The sequence below is a fragment of the Python bivittatus genome, unplaced genomic scaffold, assembly GCF_059951505.1.
Source record: "Python bivittatus isolate LINGU-HERP-01145 unplaced genomic scaffold, Pbiv_v1 ctg000400_np1212, whole genome shotgun sequence".
Taxonomy (NCBI): Eukaryota; Metazoa; Chordata; class Lepidosauria; order Squamata; family Pythonidae; genus Python; species Python bivittatus.
In genome coordinates, this window is record NW_028277073.1 from 3,777,971 (window position 1) to 3,804,153 (window position 26,183).

At 37.4% G+C, this 26,183-nt stretch overlaps 1 protein-coding gene across 1 annotated transcript in view; it reads right to left on the minus strand.

Moving 5' to 3' along the window:
- Window positions 1–224: 224 nt before the first annotated feature.
- SLC25A16 (solute carrier family 25 member 16) overlaps window positions 225–26,183 on the minus strand; it is a 28,524-nt gene continuing 2,565 nt past the window's right edge. Inside the window, exons 2-9 of the mRNA XM_088144317.1 lie at window positions 26,089–26,181; window positions 16,119–16,252; window positions 15,405–15,468; window positions 12,885–13,006; window positions 9,399–9,465; window positions 7,386–7,548; window positions 5,324–5,392; window positions 225–2,878 (exon numbers count right to left, since the gene is read on the minus strand). Coding sequence (XP_088000443.1) covers window positions 2,722–2,878; window positions 5,324–5,392; window positions 7,386–7,548; window positions 9,399–9,465; window positions 12,885–13,006; window positions 15,405–15,468; window positions 16,119–16,252; window positions 26,089–26,181 — 869 coding nt within the window. The 3' untranslated portion in view covers window positions 225–2,721. The remainder of the gene's footprint in view (window positions 2,879–5,323; window positions 5,393–7,385; window positions 7,549–9,398; window positions 9,466–12,884; window positions 13,007–15,404; window positions 15,469–16,118; window positions 16,253–26,088; window positions 26,182–26,183) is intronic.

The following is a 26,183-nucleotide window of genomic DNA, read 5'->3' on the forward strand; positions in this document are numbered from 1 at the left end:
GGCTGTATGCTAGACTGGGAAGTTGAAAACATCTTGGAAGTAGGCAGTAGCAAGCCACTTTGTTGCCAAAAAGGATGGAGATTTCCATGTAGTCACAATTTAAAGGGAGAATTTACCTTTGCTGAAGTAACATTGCTATGTATATAAACTGCAGCAGTTTCTTGGAAATGCTTCTATTGACTAAATGGCAACAATATGTATATAAATGACAAAGACACTGCAATTCAATTTCTATTTATAAATCGCCCCCACTGAGTCACTCCCAGGTAATAGATTCAATATCGCAACTTTGGTTGGTACATACAGATAGCTACTCTTCCAAACTGCAGCATAGTACAGAACTAGTGTTCAGAAGTTACAGAACAGTATGTAAAGCATCTAAAAATTCCTCAGGAAGACCAACATTTAAGTACAGTTCTTTTTATCATTCATCAGTATCTTAAATCTGCACAAAAGGGAAATGTGTACAGTAATTCTAAAGACATATATTTATACTGTTTGGAATATTCAGTCATATATTGTTATTCAAGTCATTTTATTTAAAAAAATAGGTACATGTTTCTGCCCAGAATTATATCAAAGTACATATTTAAAGATACATACCTTCAATTTTCATTCAAGTCAAACCACAGAATTTAAGATTATATGTGCTAGGTGCAGGCCATGAGCAATACCCATTTTACAGTTACTACTTTTTGGTAACATAGCCATTATCAGTTCATAATCGATATATAGTATTTACAATAAATAAATAAAATTGCTTTATATTAAAATTTTGAGAAGTGATGTAATTGTTTTACAATTTTAAGTGTGATCATCAGAATTCTACCTATATAAAGTCCATGGATCAAACAAATCCTTAAAAGACATTTACAATTCCCCATGGGCAACAGGAAAACAAAATTGGACGGTTTCTAATGAAGAAGGCTAGTTCAGGAAAACAATTTATCCATGACATCATCAGGCAATAAGGATAGGTGTGATTGCTAATATGAGCAAGTTCACTTGAAAAAGAAATACCGATGTCCAGATGTGGGCTGTCAGATTGCAATTCATCATCATTGTATAATTTGAAAAGAACTTGACTGAAATGTTCAAACTTCCCTTCTTGTGTCAGGCTCATTTTAAAAGTGAGGAGGAAGGCAGCCCCCAATCCGAGAAGTTGTAACAAAAGGCACACATAAATCACTCAAGTATAATAGAATGAGCTATCTGCTATAAGCTGCATCTGCACAGTTGCTGAAAACAGATCAGGCTGTAAATCAGATGAATTGTAATTCATGCTTGAAAACTGTTTTAGGATAGTAGATTTTTAGCACTACTTTTTTTTTAATTATCTTCTCTCATCTTCTTGTGCATCTTGATCCATGTGCAATTTGCTCAGATACATACTTTTTCTAGCCAAACTAAAAGCCCCAAAAGACCTATACCCTAGTTTGTTTATATATGTATTATAATGCTATAGAACTACAGAATCTCTTCAACTTTCAGCATCTCGCATGCGCACAGCATGAGGAGCAGTGTCTTCTGCCTATTGTTGTCTATCATTTTTTTTATTTCCACTGAACTCTGTAAATGAAATCCAAACTGTAACTTCATCAAGTCAAACATATTTTCCTTTTAAAATGAGTTTCTTAATAACATTATTAATAAAATATGGAAGGTTAACTACTTTAGGCTAAGTAGACATATATTCGTTTTTCTTGTTAATAACAAAGAAACTCAAGTGCCAATATCCAAGGACCATGTAGTTCTTTCTGTACTAAGGGGGCTTTATTTTCTTAATAAACAGCTCTTCATACTTTACAAAATGTTTTTTTCAAATGTTGGGGCAAACTAAAAATGGGTTGAGAGCATTATTATTTTAACTCCATGGGGGAGTTTTCTCCTCTCTTTCCCAATCTCATTTGGGAGGAGAAAGATCATATCAAAAGGACTGTACACAATCTCAGAATGCTATATATTTGTGAGTGTCTGGGAGTGTGTGTTATAAAACCCATCCACCTACCTATCTACCCACCTATCTACCTACCTACAGGATTTCTTACGGTGTATCTGCTCCAACTTTGAGAGAAGTTCAAAAGCTATTTATAATACAGCATGATTCAGAGAAAAACATCAAATAGTTTACAGGGCTAAACTACATTTTGTAAGAGCCTAAGCACCACTTTTGATTCCAGTCAAGGAGCAATGCCTCAGAGATAAAGTATAATCTATTTTCTAGTTATTACAAAAATCTGAAAGTAACATTATACACTAATCCATGAATAGGATCTCAAAAGCAGGCTCTGAATTAAGTTTGTACACAACTGAATGATACCTCATCCCTAATCCCATTTGCAAAGAAGCATTTTCAGTTCAATTACACGGAATGCATTTGGAAGTGTGCCTGCAACTTATATTTTAGCTAAGGCTTATGGCCATCTCTTAAAAAAATACAATTAATACCCCAAATTTTAAAAAGTGATCAAATTCTTAAAGTCGGACACAAACATACAGTATTTTGGAACTATACTGATTTCAGTTAAGTAAACTGTATATCCATCAAAGTTCTTGCAGAATATATACATAGTAAATTGCCAAGTTTTGTTGAACTCCTCCAATTTTTTTACTGTATTTTCATATATTAAAGAAAGCACTTTAAATACTAGTGATTCCTCAAATATATTCTGAAACTTACTGATAAATACATTATAAACTGAAAAAAAATCAAGTCAGTCTTTAATTGAGGTGTAAAAACTGCCTCATAAATTCATAAGTGGTGAAGGCAACAGCTTGAGAAGGAATACAACGGATGTAGTTCAGTGATAATCCACGGTATAATCCCCTTCGTATGCCATGGTTTCCATAAACATATTTTAATGTTTGGACCATTGTACTAGAAAGAAAACAAAGTAAGTCTTTGTAAAACGAACACGTTTCCAACTGTTTACTTCAAAGAACATTTTAAAAAGCAGGTACTTTTACAGTATGTAATGGGAAAATATAGAGGTCCCCCTACACTTAGGAGGTTCACATAGAGGTCAGAGGCAATTGGATTATACAGAAGAAATGCTAAATTATTGCTAATGAGGTTTAATTTTTTGCAAGATGTAAATTAGATCGTCTTCTTAACTAACACATAAAGAGAAAATACAGCCTGTTATCAAGATCTTTGATGCTTTTATCTGAAAATCCAAATTCCACTCTAATAAACATGAAGCTCAGTTCTCAAGAAAATCTCCTATACAAGCTCACTGAAGTGAGTAAAGTGAGACTGCAGTCTGTTGCAGTTCTAATTACATATTATAGTAGGTTGACGTCCAAGAGATGTACATTCTTTTAATTTGAGGCCAGCAAGACATTTAAATCAATTTATGGTGCCAAAATATAGAAGAATTACCATGTTTTAAATATGTTATCCATTGCCACTTTGGAAAGAAAATTCCAGAAAATTTGTTCATAGGTTAGCTTTCTCCATATAGCGTAGGTGCTAATGAATCAATGGCTCCTTTTGGTTTTATGTTGTGTGCTTTCTATAGATTTTAGGGTACATTTTATAGATGTCTGACCAGAAGGATTTAGTTCTGGTTTTTTATTTCATTGCATGTAGAACTTGGCAAAAATAGACTGTTTTGTCCTGTTTGGTTTTTGCTATTCTGCTTATTGTTAGTTTATTTTTCTTTTTTATATGAAACTTTATTATAAACATATGGTCAGTTTACATTCTTCAAGCTGATAGCAAAAACTACAGAAAACTGGAATACTGAAACAAAGTAAAAAAGACATTTAAAAAATCTTAAAGGAGTTTTCAAAAGCTCATTTTTCCCTTTCCTTCCATTGTCCCTAGTCACTAATCATTACTTAAATATTTCTCCTTTTATTGAAATATTGGAGATTGTTGCTAATATTTGTTTCAATCGTTTCATGTGATATTTTTCAGCTAATTTCTTTTTTTCTTAAAAACCAAATGTCTAAACCTGTCTTGCTGTGTGAGTAGCATATGTAAGGAGCCATTCCTACTTGAATTTAAACTACTGTTATGAATATTGTCAGTTTTGTCATTGCTGCATTTTCTCCAATGTTGGTTTCCCATTCTTGTATTGTCAACAGAGTTTCATTTTGTTGTGCAAGTTGGTTTTTGCTGCTGTCAGCATGCATCTTAATAGATTGTGATACTGTTTGAATTATTCCTGGAATTATTCTTAGTAAAAATATTTATGGTTTCAATTCAAATTGTATTTATTAAATTTTCTGAATGTTTTGGTGTATTTCCTTCCAATACTTTTTTTTACAAAACCACTACATGTGGTAGAATGTTCCTTCTTTATTGTGGCAATTCCAGCATTTGTTATTGTATGATTTGTCGATCTTGTTAATAATTGACAGAGCTATATACCATGTATAAAACATTTTAAACCAATCTTCCCTCAAATTGTAGCTTGGAGTAAACTGCATTGATTTTTTCATAACCCTTCCCATTGTTCCACTGTAATTAATCCTTTGAAATTTTGCATCCATTTTAAGTTTATTGTTCTCATTGTTCAACTGAGATTTTCTAATCACTGACCATATAAAGCATTCTTCTAATAAAATAAAACATCTGAGACACACTACAATCAGGCTGCCCATGGAACAGCTAAATCTAAACTCTACACAGAAAGCGACATGAGGGCTGCACAGCATTAACCTGCAGTGTTGTCTGCTGGCATTTGTGTCACCACACGCCCTTAAATAAATCTGCTTCATCAGGGATGGGTAGCCTGACGGCAGTGAGTGCCAATGCTCACAGCCTCACTTGACTTTTTCCTGATTTTCTTCTTACATCTCTAGGAAGCTGGCTTGCTGCAAAGCAGATGGTCTGCCTGTTTGTGCTTTGAGCTCATATTTATTTGTAGCCATGCCTTTAGGCCCACAACAGCCCTGCTGGGTCAATAGGGGTTGTTTTTGTTGTTTTTTGAGGGGAGGAGCTGCAATTTGCCTTCTGGTAGAAAGGTGTATTGTGATTGACAATATTACTGTGGCAGCCATTTTATGAGCACACACACCACACAGTCTCAACATTCCCAATTTAACTTCCCTCCAAAGATGGCTAGCTTACTGCTGCAACTTATGTCAGATGTTATCCTCTGTCAAGATACATCAAGGATAATAACTGAAAGAAGGAAGCTGACTTACTAGGCACAGATTGTGGACTTAAATGCATTCCTCTTTCTTATTATTATATAATACACATCTTTCTGAACCAAAGAACAAGAAAGTATTGTTAATATTTTAGAGCCAATATGATACAGTAGATAGATTTTACTGCAGGTCTGGATTTAATTTAAGAGGTGAAACTTACCGACATTTTTCAGAATCGGGAAGTATTGCCCCCAACTGCATTCGTCTGCGGGTTACGTCCAGAGGGTATCTGGGGAAGGGAAAAAGTATTTTCTTTAAATGTAGTTACAAACATCACACTGAAACTATTAGTACTATGAAATAGCAATTAAAAGACCTTTACATAAGAAACATGGAAAAATATAAAGCTGCCTTATATTGGGTCAAATTATGAGCTGACCTTGTCAGAATTATCTCCTCTAGCTGGCAGCAGAACTAGTATTCGAGTGCTGAATACTAATGCTAAACCCTAGAATTCAACACTTATTTTTACTTTTTCTTTTTTTACGGACCTATTGAAATATTTGGGATTGTGTTTTCGTGAGTTAAAAATATAATTCATTGCAGAACAATGAAACTATTTTCATCACAGTTCCTTTATGAGAAAAATGAGAGCAATCCCAAGCATTGTATTTTTATTAAGCATCTACCTCACATTTCTACTAAAAGTAGTGCTAAACTGGCTATCATAATACTGTAGAAAGAATACCAAATTGTAAGTAACAACAAATGAATTAGGAGTATCCATAAAATAAGAAATGCTAAGGTTTTTAGCCATAGATTTTTGTATATGTTCACTATATACAAAATCAAATATTATACACTTTAGCACATGTATTATTTTGTATCAGTTTCAAAATACATGAGGTTTAATATTGAAAAGCCAGGTGCCAGGCTCTGTATTTGATTTGCCAGGAGAGAATAATTTCCCCGGGCAGTATCACGTTTTCACACGAAATTTTAAATTAAAAATTATTTTAAAATTTGTAAAATAAAATGTCTTAACATTTATGAGATTTTATACAACAGCACAAGAGATTTTACAAAATTTGGCTATCACATAAGAATGACATTATATTAATAATATTAATTCTGGATGGATGCCATCAATCCCCAAAATGATATGAACTGGTTGAAGTAAGCTCAAAAAGATCACAATCCAGAAACCAGAAAGCATTCCTTTCCCTTGATTTCACTAAGAGTTAAAATACATGTTTGCACCTCTTTCACTGATATCAACAGAACATTAAACTCAGGTATTTGAAAGAATTATAAACTTTTAACCCAGCTACTCAGTGCAAATTCAATCATTTAAATTTGAAAACCAAGAAAAAAATGGATGTTACGCACTGAAGCTGCATGAAAGAGAAGTATCTTCCTTCCAACTATGTGTGATTTTTCTTCTTAAATGTTTAACTGTAATTGTATTTATAATTAAACATTGAGATCCGAATGGTTTGTAAAGTAAAGCAGAGTAGGTAAATAGAACTAAGAACTAGAACTAAGGAGACTGAAGCTGAAATCCCTCCTCAATCATGAGTCTCATTTGGTAGCCAGAGCCAGCCACTAAATTTCAGTTTATTCTGCCTCACCTTTGTTGTAGTTACAAAATGGGAAGAGATAACTAGCTATGCCACTTTAGCAGAGAAAAGCCAAGGTATAACTGAGTTGGCACAATATGCACTATATATCTTCCTCCAATATTTTAATAAATATAATTCAAACCATGATAAGTTGCAATTATGATGAAATACATATTATTTACCATATCCTTTCTACTGCAACCATTGGTGCTCTGGTGGCATTCACTAGTTTGACAAATGCAACCCAATTCATAATCTGCTGCATTAAGGCTACAATTTTTCAAAGTGCATCTGGAATAATGGTTTACTTACATGCAAACCTCATTTAAACTGACAAAGAAAACAGCAGATTGACGGCTTCACTATGCATAAGCAAACTTATCCATTCAGCTGATTTCTAAAGAACTGAATAGAAAATGCTTAAGGGCTACAGCTCTTCTGCTGAGGATACTGAAGAGAAAACCTTTTCAGTTCAATTCCTCTTGCCTTGGAGTTGTGCTAGTTGCTGTTTTTTAACCTGTACAGTGGGCTTTCTTTGCATATGGAAAGTTAAATGATGTTATATTTCATGATTCCTAAAGGTGGAAGGAAATAAAATTCCTAATGCAAGCTATCCTAACATTTCTTCATTAAGTGCAGTAAAATACTAGAATAACTTACGATATTGTTTGTGCTATGGCTCCAGCTATGCCACCACACAGCAAATTTACATGAGTTTTCAAAACTAAGACATCAGGATTATCTAAGCAAGGCCTCCCGAGCAGGGTAGGCGCTTGAGCAAGTCCCACACTCTTTAAGGTACCAAAGGTAAAAAATGAGAAACCTGAAAGGAAAAAATTTATCTTTAATTGAAACATTACCTCAACAACAAACTGCATAGATGCTATAGGCACAATTCAGCCAAGTAATAAGCGCATTTAAATCTATTTAGATTAACAGGTGAGTAGTGCATGTGCCAAGCTCTGTTCTTTTAAGAAATATCCATTAATTTTAAGAGCTAAATTTTAGTTTGATCATACCCTGCGTCAAGTATACCATGACACTGTCTCCAGAGTTTTCCAAACTTCATTTTTTGTTAATCACTTACAGCTGACAGTCTTGATATGTACCTGACATATTCTGGTATATGGGCAACAAAATTACTTGAATGCTACAGATTGCCAAAAAAAAAACCCATAACAATCTTCACAGAAGAGTGCACTGTGCCCTATATTGGAAGGTAATCAGAAAATTTCCTTTTGAAAAGAACCCTTTTAAAAATGGTTCCTATGTTACAGTCATTCTCTTCTTTTCCACAGTATTGCCCTTGTCTCTACCATTATTTTGAACATTAAGATTTTACAATAAAGGAACCTTTCTGATCTACAGAGTACTAAAATATGGTTGCAATAAAAACAAAAAAATAAAGCAAAAACAATTCTAAATAGCATTTATGATTACAACCAAAGAAACAGAATAGCCTAATCAACAGTAAACCAAGAGGACGTAGGATGCTTACAGAAATACTGAAAGCATTACACAACTCCATGCTGAGCTAAACCTCTGGGATTTAATTAGCGTAGATTACTAGCCAAGTTGAAAAAAGAACATATGCACATCTCTCCATCAAAGCAGGAGGTTCAAAGTGCAATCCCAAACCACTATGTCAAGATTTAAACTAATCCAAGCGCATATGGAGCGAAAACATGATTGAAAATCAACATTTTTCTTTATTAGAATAAGATTTGGGTTGTGACTTCTACTGCATAATTGACAAAAACTCCAACTCAGAATAACCCAAGCCATATACTGCATTGTGTTGTGGTAATTCTGAAGACTGTGCACACATGCATTTAAAAAGAAGGAAGTAGGATTAAGATCCTTTAAGAAAACAAGTGATACCGTTTCCAGGCTACGGTTTTCAGTCTATCCTTTACATTAGATAGAATCTTCCCCATTAGTGGAGGGAGGAAAGAAACAAGAAAATATTCAGAAGTCAGTCAAGATCAAAGAATGTTTGACCAAAGAATCACACAACCTATCAGAATTGCATTATTGAGGCAGACAGATTAGGCCCATAAATAGAGTCTAGAGTCATGGGTCTCAACAGGTAAATGATGTAACATGTGTCACAACATTATCACAGAAATGCTGCAACTTATATACTAATGCAGATGTTGGGAAACAAGTATGTAACGGAGGCAACTGTGCAATGATGACACTGCACACAGATTATCATTTTGACATCAACACAGTATGCTTCAGAAGCTGCTGTCGACAATAGAGATAATCATGTCAAAAGTATTGCTCAAAATTCAAAGAAAAGAGTACCTGTGCTTATTTTAAATTTCACTTCTATTTTGATTTTTTTAAAACACAGACATCTGCAGTAGAGTCAACAGTAGAAATAAAAATGTTTTAGAAGATGACTTTCAACTTATACATCTGCCTGAATTGAGAGAACGTCCAACAAATCCTTCTAGAAATGTTGGAAAAGGCAACAGAAAAGTAACATCATCATGAACTATAACCAAACTTAGTTTCCAGCAGCTTCCCTTCTTTAATTGTTCATGCATAAAAATACATGAAGTAATTTTTTTTTTTATTTTAAAGGAAGCAGAAAAAACGGTTTTCAAATCAAAATTACACCTAAAGAGGTTCACTGAGAAAAAATCATGACTAAGTTCTACTCACCTGCATATGGAGCCATTCCTACTACTGTTGGCGTAAGTCCGCGATAAAATCCTTGCATACCACCTTCCTTTGGAAAAAGCCAATAACAGCAAGAACAAAACAGAAAAAAATTAAATTTAGGAGAACTACACACATGAATACAGGAAAGTTTTGAAAAAGAATGCTCTAATTTCCATTTTTTTCAGACTCTATATGCTAAGGCTGTGCAAATTATTTGAAAGAGATGTCCTACAAGGCAGTTTGAATCACTAAAGCAGCCATGACTTTTTCACAGCTCTGTCAACTGCCCTTGGCTGTCTCCACATGCATGTGCACACACAGCCACTTTGTTTTACTTTTTCCCTAGCAAAGCAAAGTAGCTGTGCAGATACACTCAAGCAGAAGCAGCTTACGAAAGTGCCACACAAGCCCGGACCTGGTCCAGACATCTAGAAGCAACAAACTGGCTACTCAATTTCTCTGAAAGGAAATTGTAGACCTGCAACCAATTCACATGGCATGCTCTGTATCTCATATCTCCCAACACAATCTACCGAGCCACCACAGCAGGGTCCCTCAGAATCTGGATACAAGGCTGCAGGAAGATCTTGCTGAAATAGGAGAGGTATTCCATTACTCTTTTAGTCTGTCTGTGTTTACAGTACATGTCAAGTTCAACAAACAGAGTCTATCCTCCCTTCCCCACCCTGACACGTGTGCATATGTTCGATTACACCACCAGTCATTTCTATCCAGCATGACTAATGCATGCTGGAGGCTATGGACATCCAAGGAATCTGTTGGGCAGACCTGGTTAAAGGCAGCTGATCTATATACTGTGAATATTCACCAGAATTTTTCCATATCAAAAGCATACATTCATCAAATATCTTTCACACCTCACTGTACTACAACTGATTTAATTCAGCTATCATAGAACAATTTTGTCTACCCATGACCTGACAATCAAAAATAACACTATAATTTGTCTTCTCCTTTCCATTTTTTCCATCTTTTCTAATAACTAGAGAGCATCATGGTGTCCAAATTGATACACTACAGGTACTTCTCGACCTATGACCATTCGGTCAGCAACCATTCCAAGTTACAACAGCACCGAACAAATGGTGGTTACGACTGGTCCTTGAAGTTCCAGCCATCCCAGCACCGCCATTGTCACATGATCATGATCTGGGTGCTTGGCAACTGGTTTGCATTTATGACTGGTTGTCAAGCACTCCACGATCATTTAATCGCCAACCTTCCCTGCTGGCTTCCCCAAAAAGTCAATGGGGAAGCCAGGAGGGAAAGTCATAAGCCACTGGGGTAAGTCTCCTCCACCCGTACACACTCCCCCAGCCCTTTGCACTCGCATGGCAACAGCCATTGGCACACCCTCCCCGACCCTCCCTAACCCACACGGTGCCTCTCGCACACCCCCTCATACTCTTCCTAACCCGTGAAGTGCCTTACCTTCACACACCCTCCCTGACTCGCGGGCCTCTTGCATACCCTCACGCACTCTTCCTGACCATCCCAGCACCTCTCGCACACACACTCATGCAACCTCCCCCGCACCTTCATGCAACCTCCCTGTGCCTCCTGTGCAGTCTCCCTCACACCTTGCTCCCTACCCCACCTGGCAGCAGCCACTTACCTGCCTGCTGGCCTGGGACTGGCAACTTCCTGCCGGCTTCTCCACTGACTTTAGTTTGTGGGAAGCCAGCAGGAAATTCCCTCGCCTAACAACCATGGGATTCAGCAACTGGGACTGCAGGTTGACAGCAACTGGGACTGCAGGGATTGCTGTCGCTAAGTGATGCAGTCATGCTTTACAATCACATTGCTTAGCAATGGAAATTCCAGTCCCAATTGCTGTTGTAAGTCAAGGACAACCTGTAATGTTACTGCTAACTACAGTCTGACTCAAAATCAGAGATGAAGACTCAATTTCAGGTCCAGTTACTGCAAACTGTGAAAGGAGGAGAGTGGTGCATGAACCTGCACCTGTGCTGCCAATCAGCAGAGCATGGTTTACTGTAAGCATCTGAAGTGAGGCATTCTTTCTCATCTTAGTTTCCTACTCCTAAAACAGACGTAATAGCATCTACAGGGGATAAAGGCAGCTATGAAATGAAAATAGGGATGATAAAGTACTAGGCATAGCAGACTTGTGTTTTAGATACAGTGGTGCTTAAAAGTTAGTCAGTCCTTTTGAATTTTCAATATTTCTGCATAAATATGACCTAAAATGCAATCTGTTCTCCACACATGTCCTAAAACTAGATAAAGAAAACCCTATTATTTATTGAGGAAAATGAGCCAGGGCCACATACGCAGAGATCTAGTTTCTAAAAAGAAGCACCAGGCAAAATTTGGATCCCAAAGATTGTGCAAATAGGACATGTTTTTGAAGAAACTGGAAAAATCGAGCAATCTTTAATAATGAATCATGGTTCATTATTCATATTTTTAAGGCTTATTAACTGAAACAGCATAAGAAATTGGGAAATTAAAATAAATATTTTATTGCATTGCTAGTACCACAAATTGTTTTGGCTGAAAAATCCTGTAATGAAGGATACATTTATTCAAATCTGCTCACCATTTGTTATGAAACATCGTTTTTTCTAATAGATTACCTTCATCTACACAAATGGATGATTATTTGTATCTTAAGATGGTCCTTGGTTTACTTTTCTTTACAACTACTTTTTTTAGCTAAAAAGACAGAGGAATGCTGCTGCAGATTCCAACTTATGAGAGGCAACCAAAGATGGGCACATATTTCATATGTATGAAAATAACAGGGCAGGGCAGGGCAGAGATGAAACCCAATTCCCTTCCCATCTTGCTTGGGTGCTTTACAGCTCTTTATTCCCATCTTCCAGAGACTTGCACAGACTAAACAAGGTGTATTAAGGCAACACTTTGTCTTCATAAGCAAACTGGGCACTTGTCTTCATTAGTCCATGCTTTACTTTGGGAGTCAATCCCTCCCTGAGTAGCCCCATTGCTCTGGGATTGTTCCCCAGAGAAATACAGGCTCAGACTCTGATCTGAAGCTTGTTCTCTTTCAGAGCAATGGAGTTTTCACCACTGCATTCTTTTATTTGTTTTGATTTGCCATTTGCTATTTTTCCAACTGATTTCTTTGTACTAGATGTTACTGTTTTATTTTATAAATTCTGTAAATATCACAAGTAGCTGGTATCCATTTTTAAAGAACTGCTTTGACTTGTTTTGGTCAGACTCTGTTCTCCTTTCATTAAAAAGGTACACATTTTATCAAGTGCCCACAAACAGCCAATTGGGATAGGAGAAATGTTAAATAGAGGAGCAGCTTCATAAGCTTTATTTCCTACCTTAGAAACATAGGCTGAGCTTGCAAATCCATTTTTCTTGATGTAGACAAATCAACCATCTTCCACAAAAGCTAAAAACTATTACAGAACATTAACAGGTATTTGTAAAGCCATAATGTTGAAGAAAAGCAAAGACAATTACCTTTGTGTAAATGGTCTTGAATGCATGAATAATTCCCCTGTACTTTTGATCCCCTTTTACTTGGAATGCCAGCCGTGCTCTCACCATATCAAGAGGGTATGTACAGATCACTGCAGTTATACCTTCCAAAAATTAATAATAAAAAATCAGCACATACCTAACTGCTTTAAAAATGAAGCTTTATAAATTTGATTTGCATTCCAATTTACTGTAAACATAATATAAAGATGATGGAAGCAATATATTAAAATTAAGAAGAAAGCCCACATGGATATTATTGCAGAACCCTGAAGGATCAGATGATTCAGATTTCTTGCAAAATCAGACCTACTTTCATAAGCAAAAGGATGGTAATTTTTAAAGTTTTCTTTCTTAAACATATTCTTTTAAAAAAAAAAGCTAGCATAATGAATATGGGAAACATTTTCAGTACTTTTTTCTGGTTTTGCATTTGGAAAGCTTAAATTCTTTTGTTCTTAAAATGTCTTTAGAAGGGAACGGGGGATAAGGAGCATTTATGTTTTAAATAGTTGAAATTAAGCTTTTTCCCCTCTGCTTCGATCTTTTTTTTTTTCCTTAAAGGAAACTATAAGGCAATTATCTACCAATGAAGCGTTACTACTCAGATTTGAATTACACAAGGCACAGGAAATCCAAAGTTGAAAGTTCACACCATAAAGTTTTACCTTTGCCAATCCAAACAGACGCATTACAATAGACTTTTCAAGGCATTTTCCTCAGATTATTCTTAAACCCAGTGCCTTCCCCCTGGTGCTAGGATCACAACTTTGGTCTTGCAAGCACTTGGAAAGCTTATTTTCAACATTTCTCAACTACTTTAATGCACAAAATTACATTAGCACAGAGATCAACTCCATCACAGAAAGTACAACGGTATTTCAGTGAATTTTTCATTCTCCACACAACAGTTCATGCTTATTGGTTCTTACACTGCACCTACAAATATGGAGACATTGCACATATTCATTTATTATTTGGCATGGCATTTTCCACTTGCTCTAGATATATTCGGTCATCACTTTATTTGAGTAAGTCAGGTATTGGCAATTAGCCTTCTCTTGCAATGGCTTCCATTCCATTCCATTTCTTTTCTCCTCCTGTTTTCTTAATTACTTTTCCAGTCCACACATTTCAATAAACATAAAATACTGTAACTTCTCATAAAACTATTCTTTTGTGTTAGATTTTCACATAGTAGGAAAAAAGTTATTATGGCCAACAATTTCCATCCAAAAGTATAGAAGTGTATGTGATTCATCTGAAGAACGTTCACGCTGATATCTATGAATAGTGTAGAGAGATATTTTTCACTTTTAATACTAGAATTTGTATACTAGAATGAATAAAATACTTGAATAAAAGAAGTATTTCTTCATGCAACACATTAACAATGTGACAATGAGACACATGTGTGCATCATGAGCACTATCTTTTTAAACAATCACCAGGAATCTAGGTTGATCACTTTTTACAGTAATCATAGATGCAGTCTACCTCCAATTAGCAGAAGATCTTAACTCAGTTCTGTTTTGTTCTCTGAGATTCCCAAATCCATGCAAGTATCCATGAACAAAGGCAATTTTATTTCTGATGAAGTACAGGTAGTCCTCGGGTTATGACAGCAATTGGGATCAGAATTTCTGTCACTAAGTGATCCGATGATAAAGTGTGACATCACGTGACCACATTGCTTAGTGACGGCTATCCCAGCAGTCCCAGTTTCTCTCATAACCACAGGACCACGCAGGTCATTAAGCAGGAAGAGGCAAGAAGCCCAGGCAAGGAGCATGGGGGGGGGGCGGACTGGTGCCACGGGCAGGTACTATGGAGTGTGGGCAGGCTGCCAGGGGCCGTGGGCAGGCACTGCAGAGCGTGGGGGGGGGGTCCTGGGGGGTGCTACAGAGTATGAGATCCCTGGGATCTCATACTCCATAGCAGGGCTCATTGGGAGAAAAAGCAGCAGGACTGACTTATGGGACCAACTTGCAACCTTCCCAGCCAGCTTCCCCACTGACTTTGCCTGTAAGAAGCCAGCAGGGAAGGTCACAAATGCCAATTGTGACTGCAAGCTACTGCAACCATCGTAAGCACGAGCTGGTTGCCAAGCATCCAAATCATGATCACATGACCAGGGGGTGCTGCAACAGCCAGAACTTTGAGAACCGGTTGCAAGTACCACACGTTCAGCGCTGTCATAACTTTGAACAGTCACTTAGTGAGTGGTCATAACCCAAGGAATACCTGTACCCCTCCTTGCTATAGAATGGCAGGAGAGAAACTAGAAGCTCTCAAGCCCCAATACCATTCTTCAAAACCTTTTACAATGGCTTCTTTGCTTGTATTTTGGATGCTACTGGAGACCTTTTTTACTTTTTATCTGATTAAAAATAGAAACTTTAAGGCTGAGCTTTAATCAGTAAAAAAAATTACAATTGTAAAAATTGTAGGAAAGGATATACAGTGACAGAAAAAGAGAAAGAAGAAAAAGAAGAGGAATACCTGCTAAGGATCCAGCCATTAACCGGTGAATATGACTAGAAATGCCAAGCTTGTTCTTTATCACCTATAAAATGATTACATTTCCAGTGTGAAAAAAAACTCTTAACACACCAAAGATAAAGTTCATTACTCCTCACCATATGCCATAACAATCTTTAAAATAATCATACTACACCCATGTTTGCTCTTGGGAAATCTTTTTGAAAGCAAAGGCACTATGGAAAGTATTCATCTTCTGTCCCTCCTCCCCCCCCACAAGTGGTGACTCTGGGCTAGGAGGGCCAGCCGACACAAGGACTCCTGGAACAACCTTCCACAGAACAAAAGAAGTAGGACTGGGCCACTCCCTAGGTGCATGTTTCCCGGGGAAGAATGTTCCTATCTACGTTAATAAACCCAAAATCACTGCTCCACTATCCTTCCTTTGTTTTTAACAGGGTTCAGCAAGGCAGAATTCTTGATAAGCCATGTAGAACCTACAAAAAATGTATTTACAAGTATTTAGATTAATTAGAGTTTTTATATCTTTTTTCCCAGCAAAAACAATGGCATTTACCTTCCCATGTACATAAAGAATCTGAAGGCTTAATTCAGAACACCCTGTGAAAAAGGTTATGGTGATCAATAATTACACAGAATCCTTTGTCAATTTGAAAGTTTGAAGCCACTTCATACATACCACATAGCTGAAACAACAAGGCACAGATTATTTACCTTTTTATATTGACCAAATGCTGTAAACTGAATTGCACCATATGGAAAGATTCGAATCATCATTGCTCCATTTCCTTTATAGAAGCCTAAGAAGCCTTCTTTCTTCGGTACAGCGCAGAGTGTAGAAATCACACCTGTCAGCATCACAAAACAGACTTAAGCATCACCATATTCACCTCAGCCTTTTAACTTGCTCATGTAGAAGAATTCTACAATTCTAGAAGACTCTGCTGTCAGAAATAAAAGTTCCTCGTATCTGACCACACTGCAAATGCCTGCAAGCATTATATTTAAAAATGAGAGAAAAACAGAAAAAGTATTCCCCTCTCACAACATATTTCAAAAGACTTACCACATGGCATAAGTAACCCAGTCCTTGAACTATGTACATAAATAGAGAATGAAGAATATTAAACACAGTGCTGAAACATGATAAAATGCATTGTGAAAAATTAGATAATTAGAATGATTTCTTACAGTATAATGACCCATATTTCAAAACCAGGAACAGCGATGTCAGTATGTGAAAAGTATAGGTGCTAGAAGAAATTAACATGCCTCCATCATAGCAAAACTGGTACAGTATTTTAATCTTCTTTTGCCTGTATGTTTAATAAATCTGATGTATGTATGGGAACACAAGAAAATTATGCAAAATGAACAAAAGATAGGTAGCTTCAGGAAATCAATCCGAGTTTGGAAATTAGGGTGAGAATTCTAGTAAAAATGTAAAACAGTATCTGTAAAAAACATCAGTGCTCTCACAGATGAGGTATCTGAGAATGCTATGCTTTTATATTGTAATTTCTAATAAACTGATAATGCATACTCAAAAACATGATTTTAATTGTACTATCATTTGACAAATTAACCAATCTTAATTATGACAATTGTTCCACTTTCAGAAGCAACTGCTACTACAGAATTGAATGTTAAGTAGGTAAAATATAAAAGTTACCTATTCTATGTCTTTGCTTGTATGCCTGATAGCCTCAACCGGGATCTACGTTCTAAATTCTAGGTGAACGCCAGATTGACATTTTAGTTAAGTCAGATTGTGGTCTGCTCAGTTTTGGCCCAGCATGTTGTATAAATCTAACCACTGTGGTTTATAAACCATAACACAAGCGTAGACAACCTTCTACTGGTTGGGGAGGCAGAGACATGTGGTAGAGTGGTGTGGCAGTAATGACAAATCAGCAGAGCCATGTCTCACACAAAAGTATGGATCAATCAAGAAGTTTGTTTTTTCTGTCTGACTTTAGGGCAGTGTTTCTCAACCTTGGCAACTTTAAGATGTGTGGACTTCAACTCCCAGAATTCCCCAGCCAGCAGGGCTGGCCAGGGAATTCTGGGAGTTGAAGTCCACACATCTTAAAGTTGCCAAGGTTGAGAAACACTGCTTTATGGAGAAGTTCAAAGTTTTATGAGTTTTTGCTTTTGTTTTTCCTTGCTTTTAACTATGTTAAGCACTATTTAACATAGTAGTACTTGCACTATTTTTTGGTTTACCATCACAAAATGACAGAAAACCATTATACTGATTGTCAACAACCGAAGCTGGAGAAGATTCTGGAAGGGAGAAAGCAAGATAATAGCCACTGCTGGGTTCCCACACCATGCTATTTCAACAAACCATGATTAAAACAAATTATGGCTTAGCATACAACAGCACAGTCTATAGTTCTTACAAGCCAGACTTTCCCAAAAGTCTGAATTATGCAAAACCTGCTCTCAAGTCAGAAGAGTAGTTTTATTTCCTAAATTCCATTTTTATATTCACTACCGAGTTTTCCACAGCGAGAAATCAACCATGGCTGAAAAAAGGTGTTTAGTGCATTTTCAAAAACTTAAGTGGCAGACTTTGAAGAGCAGGAAAAATGCGGAGTGATTTCAGTTAGAAAAGGGACAGTTTATTCATATTGAAGTGACCCCTTAGTCTGAGGAAATGAACAAACAATTGAATCAAAGTTATTTTTAAAATGGAGAGAACAAACCAGCAAACGGCAAGCTGACTGAAAAATCTCTGAATAAGACCAAAAAGAGCAAGTGATTTAATAATTTATATGCCATCTCTAAAACCAAAGTTCTCCTTTGAACTGCTGAGAAAGCATTTTAAAAGCCAATTACCTAAATAATTTAACCTAACAAAAGAGTACATCAGAAAGAATCCATAGCAGAGCATAAATTCAATCGTAATAGACTAATAAAATAATTTAAACCTAACATACAAATAAAAGAGTAGGTACAAGAAAATTAAATGTTGAGAGTCCATCTAGTAGAACTGCGGACCTCCTCATCTCTCACATAGGAGCTGCATTTAGCCCCCCCCTTCACAAGTGATTGCTTTGGCTTTTAATTATTTGTGTTGTATTTATAGACCGCAACAACAATAATTGTTGCACAGTACACTTAATTATTTTGTAGTGTGAAAAAAGTCTATATCATTGAACTAAATGCTAAAGTCTCCACTTATTATTATTTATTGTTATTTATGAGTACTGAAAAGAAAGGAAAAGAAAAAAAGAAAGCTGCTTGGAAAAGGTAAATAAGTATTTAATCTCTAACTTCCCCTTTCTCTGTACTCCAACCAATTTGCAGCGTTTATAAACGTTTCAACCCCCCTTAAAAAAACATACTGTATACATACTGGAAATTTTAATTATTTATGGATTTTAGTCATTGTTGGAGGGATTGGTGTTTTTTCCTTTTTTGTTATTGTGAGCCGCCCAGAGTCACCCGTTGGGGGAGATGGGCGGCATACAAGTTTAATAATAAATAAATAAATAAAATACCAGAAATTCAATAAAAGAAGGGATAGAAACAGGAATGAAAACACGTAAAAAAGGAGACAAATGTGGGGTAGACCAGCCAGCAACTAGAACAAATCATTTTTAAAAGCCATTCAAACAATATCTCAAGCTCAGAAGACAGATCGCTGTAAAAAAGTTGCAGATAGCTAACAATGACTTTGTTTAAACAAACCTTTAACCTGTTTAAACAGCCCATGCTGTTATTTTATACTACCATTCCTTTTTTTTTTTTTTTAGGGATGCATATAGAATATTTGTAAAACCTGGGACAAATGTACAAATTACAGTTTGTCAGAATCTGACAAAAGTTGGAATTCAGAATATACATGTTTTAGCTGGATGCCACAAATTATCACTTTGAATGTGGCTAATTTAGGAAATTAATTTAGAATTTTTGGAAAGACTATTACCAGATGAAGGAAAAAATAATAATAGCTGAATAATACCAAATGAGAAAAGATATTTAACTAAAGAGGTAAGCTAATGCCCCACCAGAAATTGCTAAAATATAATTCCTAGCAGTGTTAATCAGCATGGCCAATGCTATCAGATGCTGGAAGTTGGAGTTCAGCAACATTGGGATTGGTCACCATCGTGATTGATCAAAAATACTTCTGTTTCTACTAGTGTATGCATGTATTATAGTATTCTCCAAGGTTGGCCTTAGCACATTGTCTGAACATAAATCACAAGATCCTTAGGAATGTTAGTTCTTGACTTATCTCACCTAACTGTGATTCTAGCAAAATTAGGAACAATATTGTTTGAACTGGCTTCAATCCCAGCATGCACATTATATGTGAAAAAATGTTAATATTGCTCACAATGGAGCTCAGAATCCCTGATGACAATTCAAAAGAACTCCCTTAGTTTTTTCTTTTTTTTCATGGATATAATCAGGTAGATGATCCAATGCTTTTCTCCCCTCTGATTGCTATTACATAGATTTTGTGTTGTTGCCACCATCATGCTACTCATATTCATCACTGGGTTTGCACAGTTAACCAAATCTCCTACCCTCATACTTCATTGTTTTCAATATTTCTGTAAACCAGGGTGTGCTACAAGCCCCAACCAAGACAAAGGCATTTATGAGCTACCTTATCAAGTGCTCAGAAAACTTCAATATTCATGTCATAACCAAGTCATTGATAGTCAAGTTAAAGAACACCTGCCACAGCTGCCTGGAATCCAGAAGGATTCATCATCCTCCATAGGTAGATCAAGTTAATTTGGGTCTGCCCTAGCAGAAGAGCATTAGTCCAAACTTCATTAGGTGAAGGTCCATCCATGGAAATACTCTCTCTTCTGGAAACCACAAACACAGATCACTTTGCTCTAAGACAAAAACCAGATCAAGGATCTGCCTCAAGGATAGGTTCTGAAATAATCTCTGTGAAGCTCTTGGATGCCATAAAATCGTGATCCAGACCTTTAAAGTAGCTTCACCATTAATGTTGAAATCCCTGAAGACCAAAAGCTGTGGGGTCTCCAACCCCCACCTCTGAGACCACATGCATCAGCTCAATCAGGGATTCTGTAGAGCAGTGGTACAACTAGTTTACCAACAAAATCCCGCCTTCACATGGCAGTTCTATACATACTCTGATTACTAGTAGGCCAGAATGGTGAACCCGGAAAGACAGGTAGCTTCTCTATGGGCTACTACAATACTTTCCCTTTTATCAATAGGTCTGCAAACCTTCTTTACAGCTAGATGACAATAAGTATGCCCAAGTAGCTCCCCAAAGCCCTTCTCCATATACAGTACCTATCAGCCTCTTGATATATTATGCTATTTTTAATTAAAGACCAACCTGGCATTCAACAGGAGTTTTATCAAAATCTGTGACAGTGCAACATAGCTCCTCAAACTACTCTAGGAGGCAGAGAAGGTAGAGGTAGGAACCATTGTAACAGAATCCATCTTGTCTCCCTCCACAGAAATAGTTCTTCCACTGTATTTCCTTCTGCCACACATTAGGAGGGGGGAAATAAGGCACTGGCAGAAAATAAAACACACCAATGCAAGCCAAAATACCTTGTGCTAAACCAAAGCAATGATCCTTAAATGATCCTTAAAAATTAAAATAATAATTTTGCTAACACATTTCAGCAATGCAATCCTGGGCAGTTATGACTGGACTCTTGGTCTGCAAATTGGCCTTTCCTGTCTTCAGAGCATTTTCCATACTCTCTCACCAGGAGAAATGCCACCTAAACTTTGTTTTAACTGACTTACCCATTAATTAGTTAATTACTGATTTTTAAAAATTTTTGGTTAGGCTACATAATGACTAGTTTCACTAAGGCACCACTTGTTTAATCATGATTTGTTAGATTGGACTTAGGTTTCTGAATCCAGCCATTACGGTTTGTAAAGCATAGATACAATGAAGCATGGTTTAATACTTGTCTGGGTCTACATTAAGTGGAACTAAAATATCGTTAAGCAGATGCCAATGAATCATAAAATATTTAAATTTGATTTTAATTGAATTATGGACCTCTCCAGGTACAATAAGCATTTTCTTTTACTGCCTTGCAAAACAAAACAAAAATAGCCAAATCAAAATCTGTACCCCCTAGGATCCTTTCAATGAAGTTCTGGTCCATAGCCATGTTGTACTTTGTGTGTTTATAGCTCATTGCTGTATCTAAATTCATCCAGTAGCAAAAATAACAAACAAGCTTTAAACTATAGCTCAATGTTTGTTGCCTTAAACCATTTCAACAAGTTTGCCTAAACTTGTACTTCATGTAATATTTTAGATGAGGATACACTATTCATAGGTACCTTGGGCAACATGCTGAATCACAAGTAGCTACTCACATTTTAGCCCATTTTATTGTGAGAACCAAACCCATGTGAGTTATTAATTACTTCTATTATTACTTAAATTATTTATAAGGCTGCCCATTTCCCCAAAGTGACTCCAGGCAGCAAAAAAAGGTTAAAAAACCAAGTTTAACAAAAACCAAGCACCCCAGACCATAAACACAACCCAACTCATAAAGAACAAGATTAATCAACATTAACCAGCAGAGCTCACCTAACCACGCACCCAAACGCCCAGGGGAACAAAAGACTAACCGGATCAGGATCTGTCAGCCTTCCCAGGTAGACCAGACAGGAAACGTAATCAGATGAGCTAATTCTACTTTATTGTAAGGCTACATTAACAGAATCATTCAAATCTGAAAGTACAAATCTCCTGCCATCACCTTTATAGTCCAATAAGTTAGGACGCGTCCCTTCTGAGTCTCCTGCTCTGCCCACTATGCATCTATGGGCTATGTTCCCTCTTATCTGACCATTCCCTAGGCAGCATCTCTTCTCCTGGTCCCCCAAGGTCACCTCCACATACCATTACAGGACCATTCTAATCTCAGAGAATGCTGTTCCATAGGTCAGGAACTGCCACAGAGAAGGCACAACTCAGATCCAACAAAATAATATTGTATAATGGAAGGGACCCAGAGCACGTCCTCTCTCTGCTAGACCTGGTATAGCAAGCAAAGGCGACAGGAGAAGTGTGGTCCCACAAATGCAGAGATATGCCATGTAGGGCTGTATAGGTAACAACCAACACTTTGAATTACCCCCAATCAGGGTTGGTGCAGCTTGCCAAGCAATGGTGTTATACGGGCATAATGAGAAATGCAAAAAACTGCCCACATTGTTGCATTCTGGACCAGCTACAGCTTCCAAATGCTCTTCAAGGGCAGCCTCATGTACAGCACATTACAGTAATCCAAACAGGAGGTGATTGAAGCAAGTCACCATGAGCAAGCCCTCCCGGTCTTCAAGCAGGAGTCATGAATCCAGGAGGACTCCCTAGTTGCGCACTAGTTTGGTGGGCAACTAAAGATGGAAAATACCTGGTGGGGCCTTAAAACCTACAGCCACTTGGTATTGCCAGATAGATCTGAAGCCTATTTCCCAGCCCCATCCAAACCCACACAGTCTCCAGGCACTGGGAAAGAACCTTGACAGCATCACCTGGTTGGCCCAGGGCAGAGAGGTATAACTGAGTATCATCAGCATATGGATGCAGCTTCATGCTAGTAAGAGCAGGTAAAGAATAGAGCCCTGAGATGCTCCCCAAAGCCTTGGGTCCAATCTCTTCCTATCAACTTCAATGAACTGGCCCCACAGAAAAAAGAACCAGTGTAGCACCGTTCCTCCCATTTCCAATCCCCTAAGATGACCCAGGATACCATGATCAATGGTCAAAGGCCACAGAAAAATCAAGGAGGGCCATGATGGATGTGCTATCCCCATCCCAAGCCACCAAAGATCATCGACCAATGCAATCAATGCCATTTCAATACTACGGCCAGGTCTGAATCCTGACTGGAAGAAGTCCAGATAATTCATTTCTTCCAGGGCTCTTGGGAGCTGCAGGCCAACCAAATTCTCAATGACCTTTTCCACTGGCCACATCCCAAACAGTTGGTTCCAGCTTTTGTGGGGGGGGAAGGGGGGTAGCTTTGGGACAGAAAGAATGATGGGCACCTTCCTCATAGTTATGCCTGTCATCCTCAGTTCTTGGGATGCCCCCTACTTTTCTTCAATTCCAAGAGAAAAAGTAGTTTCCTTTTATTACCCCTGAAAGATGAGAGTGGTAAAAAAAACAACTGTTATAGGCTATAGTTCTTTATCAGTGCTATTTATATATAATTTCACATATAAACATATACACAGTCCTTGAGTTACAACCGCAATTGGGACTGGGATGCTAAGTGATGCAGTCATAAAGCACATCACATGACTGCATCACTTAGCAACAGCAATCCAGGCAGTCCCAGTTGTCATTGTTGTTGTAACCCAAGACATGTGGGTTGTTAAGCGGGAAGTAGAGGGAGTCCCACATAAGGAGTCCGGGGTTGCCGCAGGGAGGTGGGGGAGGCCCTGGGAGGCCCAGTGCAGGCCATGCATGAGTCAGGGGAGAGAGTACTCAGTGAGGCACAAGCCCAGAAAGGCCGGGGAATGAGGGCATGAGGCACATGTGATCGCGGGGAGGCCAGGTGCATCTGTGTATGCGATCACAAGGAGGCCCTGGAGAGATGGTGCAGGCTACATGTGTGCGTGTGTGCGACTGCAGGGAGGCTGTGGAATGAGGGCATAGGGTATGTGTGCGTGCAATCGCAGGGAGTCCAAGGAAAGAGGGTGCAGGGGAGGGGGTGTGATCAGAGGGGGGCAGGGAGACTTACCCCAGTGACCTGTGACCTTCCTTGCTGGCTTCCCATTGACTTTGCTTGGGGGGTCGCAAATCGGTGTGATCAGGGAAGGTCACAAATGGGTGTGATCAGAGGGGGGCAGGCAAGGAAAGAGGGCACAGGGTGGCTGTGGAAAGAGGACGCATGGTGCGTGCAATCGCAGGGAGGCCATGGAAAGAGGGTGCAGGGGAGGGGGTGTGATCAGAGGGGGGCAGGGAGACTTACCCCAGTGACCTGTGACCTTCCTTGCTGGCTTCCCACTGACTTTGCTTGGGGGAAGCTGGCAGGGAAGGTCGCAAATGGCGATCATGTGACCGTGGGATGCTGCAACTGATCCTAAGTGTGAGTGTGTTGCCAGGCACCCAAATTTTATTCACATGATCATGGGGGCACTGCAATGGCCAGAACTTCAAGGACCAGTTTTAAGTCCCTTTGTTCAGTGCCGTCATAACTTCTAACAGTTGCTGACCTAATGGTCATAACTCAAGGATTACCTGTATGCAGAGAGACACTATATATACATACACACACACACACACACACACACACACACACACATCATTCAATAGTATAATGTAGTTATTCTGCCAACCCTGTTAATTTCTTTTTTTGAATAAGGACTTTATTAAGTTATAAAAAGCATAAAGGTAAAAGCAAACAAGAACTAATAATCGAGGAGAAAAATAGAGAACAAGAGAGTTAGAGATGAAGAATACAAAAGTGATAGAAAGTAAAGGGAAGAAAAAAAATTACAAAAAGAATAACTTCCAACTTCTTATACAGCAGATATAGATACAGTAAATCATATAATAACCTCTTACTCTAAAACTACATCTTAATGTACATCTTTTATATAACCTATTAATTTAACTAATCATCAAATCCATATATAATTTAATTTTTTTCTGTCTCCTGCAAAAAGTCCAAAAGGGGCTTCCAACTGGCATTAAACTTAGTGTTTTTTTCTCTAAGCAAAGCTGTCAATTTTGCCATCTCCGCTAACTCCATCGTCTTCACCATCCATTCTTCCATTGTGGGTAATGTCAAGTCTTTCTACCTTTGAGCACCATCATTATTAATTTGTAACCACCCACAGGATATGCTTCTTCCTTCAAGGAATCACCAAACAATTAATTCCAAAATAACAGTACATCTTTGGGAACAGATTTATTTTAAAAGTTGTCCTCCCTTTCTCCAACTTCTCAATTTTTTTAATTATGACTTTCATTTGATTTATCTGTTCCAGTTTCCTAAAATAGTCACTTTAAGTTTACAATTAAATAAGTGTAATTTTAAGTATATAAGCTCTCCCCAAAATTCAGCATTGTTTCCATCAACACAGTAAATAAAAAATTATGAAGAGCATAAAAAGGAAGAATAGCAAGGTCAAAATTAATTTCTCACATCCATATTTTTAGGAATATTTTGATTTAATCCTAAATTTAGAATGAATATCTGATATGATTTATTGGCTTACTTTTGCTGTTATTCCTGAGCTAATATAAATAATAATAGCAGCACTACAACAATAAAGTACAGGTAGAAAAGTGGTTGTAAAGGATTAAGAAGCGCATCCCCAAATCATAATTGAACTAAAATAGATCCAAGACATTAAAAGACTACTGTCATGTATTCAAAGTCCCAACTGACAATAATAATTAAAAAAAAAACTATTTGTACTTATTCAAACAAACCAGAGAGAAAACTTTATCATAATTCTTGTTCTGATACAGTTTACAACTTAGAATTTAGTTTCAAAATCTTATAGAAAAGCAGAAGGTCTAAACATATTAATACTTCGGTTAAAGTATTTGATAACTACAACTGCAGAAGTAAATTGAAAATGAAATCTACTTCCTTTACTAATGATAAAAATCACACAACATTACAAGCAATGACATTCGGTCCCATAAGAAATATAGGAATTTTCTTACCTAGATGTTTGTAATGATGATTGTGAGCTTGCAACAAAATCTTTACTCGATCCAATGGTGCAATGGTTGTTTTGGCACAACATCCTGCAACACCT